The sequence below is a fragment of the Lactuca serriola genome, chromosome 3 (genome assembly GCF_051521515.1).
Source record: "Lactuca serriola cultivar US96UC23 chromosome 3, Lser_US96UC23_V15, whole genome shotgun sequence".
NCBI classification, from domain to species: Eukaryota; Viridiplantae; Streptophyta; class Magnoliopsida; order Asterales; family Asteraceae; genus Lactuca; species Lactuca serriola.
Window position 1 is genome coordinate 154867945 of NC_136410.1, and position 3978 is coordinate 154871922.

Below are 3978 nucleotides of genomic sequence, written 5' to 3' on the forward strand. Positions count from 1 at the left end.
GGGAGTTTACGGCCCAAGAACATCCTTGGCCGTAAACTCTTCATTTGGTATCAAGATGAGGTGTTTAATGGTACAACACACTTCCAAAGGCCTTAGATAAATCCCTTTCATGCATTAGGGTAGTTTAAGGGCTTGTTTGACACAATTTCTTGGGTGTTTACGGCCCAAGCTTAGTCTTGGCCGTAAACTCCTCTTTTTGTGCTCAAATGATATTGTTTAATGCATTTAAGTGTTCCTTGGAGTCAAGTCTAATTTACCAAACATCCTAGAAGTGTTTTTGGGGCTTAAAACATGGATTTGAGGGGTGTTTGAGGTGTTTACGGCCTAAGCGCATGCTTGGGCCGTAAACTCCTTTTTAAGCATCATTTTCTTGTGTTTTAATGTCCAAACCCTTCTAGTTATAAGCCTTAATTAGTATACTAACATACAAGAAGGAAAAACTTGGCCTTGGGCATGAATTTGGATGTTTACGGCCTAAGGAGCTTCTTAGGCCGTAAACTCCTTTATGGTCCTTGATTTCTTTGATTTTTGGCCCTCAAATTCAATGAAGCATGTCTAGAATAAGATAGAGGATGAGTACTTACGTTTGGAAGTCGGAAATTAGCGGAAATCGGGGTCGTTTTCGAGTCTAGAGAGAGAAAGTAGAGAGAGAGTGGGTGTGTAGTAAATGAGTGTTCAAATGTTGTGCACACCCATTGCATATGTCTCGGAATCGCACCCGATACACGGCTACCCGATGTTTAAAGTTACCTGGGTTAAAACTTTTTACCCGGGTGAAGTGGTTGAAAAGGTAATACAACTCTATTAGGTTAAACGGGGTTAACACATACGAGTTATATTTCTTATGATAATATTAAGCCATGCATAAATTTAGATATCAGGATATTAACGATTCCAAATATTGCATAATATAACGTATAGTGACATGTTCCGTTAGTGAAAATGGGGTTTGTAACGGAATTAGATTTGGGGTTGTCACAGTAGTGGCAAGATTGAAATTGATTGTTGTGGGAAAGCTTGAAGATCTTGAATATGTTGCTGGAACTAGAAACTAGACTCCTGCTGCTCGTGAATGTGAATGTGTCGGACAAAAATAATCAAAAGAACTAAAAACCCAGCTTCAAAAAGTGTGTTGAATAGGGCCACGATGTGGGAAAGCATATGCCACGTCGTGAAGGTGAGTCTGAAAGTTTCTAATTGCGCATATATGAATCGCCACAACGTAGGAATATGATGGCCACATCGTGGTTATGGGGAGGTTTCAAAAATAGTTTCTACCCAAATTTTTCTGGAAATTATTCAATTCATCACTATGACACTTTTAATCGTCTGTTTATCCTACAAAGTCTCCACTAAACTCTTCCAAATGTGACACACACCCCAAACTTATTCAAAATTGTGGTCTTCGGGTTTCTTTTAAACTTCTCACAACTTTTTCCATTTAAGCTTCTTCACTACTTCCATTCGGAAATCATAAGATCAAGGTCTAGAAAAACACATCATCATTTAGTTAAACAAAAAAGAAACTAATCAAAAAGGAAAAGGAAAAGGAAAATCAAACTCTAAAAAAAAAGTTGGGTTGCCTCCCGATAAGCGCTTCTTTTTGGAGGAGTCATGAGTCAGACTCCTTCCCACTTTACGTTGTTGTAGTTGGGAGTGGGGTCTCCTTGTTCTCCTTTGTTTCTTTCCATCCTCTTTGGTATGATTGTACACGCCTTATGTATGACTTCTTCATGTTTTACTTTGTCTCTGTGTTGGCATTTTCATCGTGTTTGCGTTTCAAACCTTTACTTTTCCCAAAAAGTTGTTTCGTTCTTTCCTCTTCTTTTGCTTCTCTTTCTTCCACTTCCATATTTTCAATGATTGGATCGTTTTCTCTTGCTTAATTCCTTCTCTCTCTTCTCCTCATCATCACCGGAATCAAAATTTTCTTCCTCACTTTCTTCATATACTCGATCCTTGGGTGCAGTGAACGCGAATACTTCAAAGTTCATAGGAATTAAAGCTTTTGGCTTGATAAGTTTAACTTCTTCAACTTTAGGCTTCTCCCAAGCTCTCAATTCTTCCTCCATCAACTTCTCTATCTTATCTAACTCATCGAGTTTCTCTTCTATTCTTTTACCTTCTAAATTATTCACTTCTAACATCTCATCTAAAGGTTCTTCATGATTCATTTCTTGGTTTATTTCAAAGGTAATTTCTTAGTATTCTACTCGAAGTGTCAACTTTGAATTATTGATATCAATGAGGGCTCTTGCGGTACTCAAGAATGGTCTTCCCAAGATTATGGGAAGGTCTTCGTTTTATTTCATGTCTAAAACCACAAAATCTACTGGAAAAATAAATCTTCCAACCTTCACCGATAAGTCTTCTACAATCCCACGTGGATGAGTGATTAAGTAATCCACCATTCGAAGTGTCATTCTTGTATTTTGTAGCTTTGGTAGAGCGAGATTTTTGTAAAAAGAGTATGACCTGAGATTTATGCTAGTCCCCGAATTGGCTAAAGCATTTATTGAAGTGTAATTGCCAAATTCACTAGGTAGAGTTAATCGGACCGGATCCCCCATTTTTATTGGAAATTTATCAATGATGGTAGTAGAGAATAATTCATTTAGCACAATAGTGAATGCTTTTTCTAACTCCTTTTGATTAGTCATCACTTCCTTGGTGAATTTAGGAAGTCTAGCCATGAAATTGAGGAATGGAGCATTGATCGAGGGGGATAGCACTTGCTCCATGAATTTCTTATGTTCCGGATCCAGTTGGTTTCTCATGGATCAAAAGGGATAAAGCAGTGGAGGCTGATACTGTTTTAAAAACGAAGAATTTTCATCCTTCAGTGGCCACAACGTGGCTAGGTCGCCATGTCGTGGGGTCTGGACACAACTCAACTCTGTTGTTTCTGCGGGCTTTACTCCTTTTGGTTGTAGATCTGACTGTTCGGTGGTTGCATCGTACATCACAAATGGCTCAGAATAAACCTCCTTTTCAGTGTATATCTCCATAACATGATATTGTGCTTTTAGTTCTGGATTCTTGAGTGGTAACAGCTCATTCATGAGTTTAGTCAGTTGACACAATTGAGTCTTAATATTTGTTATCGCTGCTTGTTGGATTCTTATCAAAGCATCAGTCGCGTCATGTCATTTCTCTGAAACGGCTGCAAAGCATGTAAACATTGAATGTAACTCGGATTTGTTATCGGATGGTGGTTGTTTTTTTTTATAAAACCCTCTACTGGTTTGCCTATACTTCTCATCGGTTTGCCTATATTTGTGCTTTCTGGTTCACATTCTCATCTAGATCTCAATCCTTAGTCAAGTGCGGCCCATTGAAATTATCACACCCAACTCGTATGAAATGTATATATTGATCCATCTTCTTCATTTGCTGATGCATATTCTTGATTTTAGCCATTATTTCAGCCAAGTTTTCGTTTCCTCGTTCTCTAGTACCTTTACCTCTTGTAACATCTTCTCGTGGGTTATGGTATTCTCTTGAGTGCTTCATAAATTCTTCAGTTAACTCTTTGATTGTGGACGAATTCATCTTAGTTAGCGGACATTGATAGTCAAGAAGTTGTCTTGTTGACACATTCACTCCATCAAAGAAAATAGACACCTCTTATTGCACGTTTAAGTCGTGCTAAGGACAATCTCTAAGCAAACATGTGTACCTCTCCCTCGCTTCATATAAGGACTCTCCCATATGTTATTCGAAATTGGCTATATTGTTCTTCAATTTTGCAACCTTGGATGGTGAACTAAATTGTTGGATGAACTCTTCATTAAGTTGAGCCCATGTAGTGATAGCACCAGGTGGAAGTGCCTTTAACCAATCTTTTTCCGTTCCTCTAAAAGTTACCAGAAGCATCCACAACAACACCGTTGCAAGAGGTATATTGGGAACATTAATATAGTTAGCAATGTTGTTAACCTCATTAATATGGTTGTAGGCATCTTTGTGATCTTTCTT

At 38.2% G+C, this 3978-nt stretch overlaps 1 protein-coding gene and 1 non-coding gene across 2 annotated transcripts; one reads left to right on the top strand and one right to left on the bottom strand.

Moving 5' to 3' along the window:
• Window positions 1-2303: 2303 nt before the first annotated feature.
• On the bottom strand, window positions 2304-2741 carry LOC145095810 (uncharacterized). Its single transcript, XM_079033630.1, has one exon. It carries the CDS (start codon window positions 2739-2741, stop codon window positions 2304-2306), a length of 438 nt encoding a protein of 145 aa, XP_078889756.1.
• An 899-nt stretch (window positions 2742-3640) lies between these two features.
• Window positions 3641-3747, top strand: LOC145096469 (small nucleolar RNA R71). The gene has a single exon (XR_013703876.1). It is a non-coding gene; the product is annotated as a small nucleolar RNA R71 (small nucleolar RNA).
• Window positions 3748-3978: the final 231 nt, after the last annotated feature.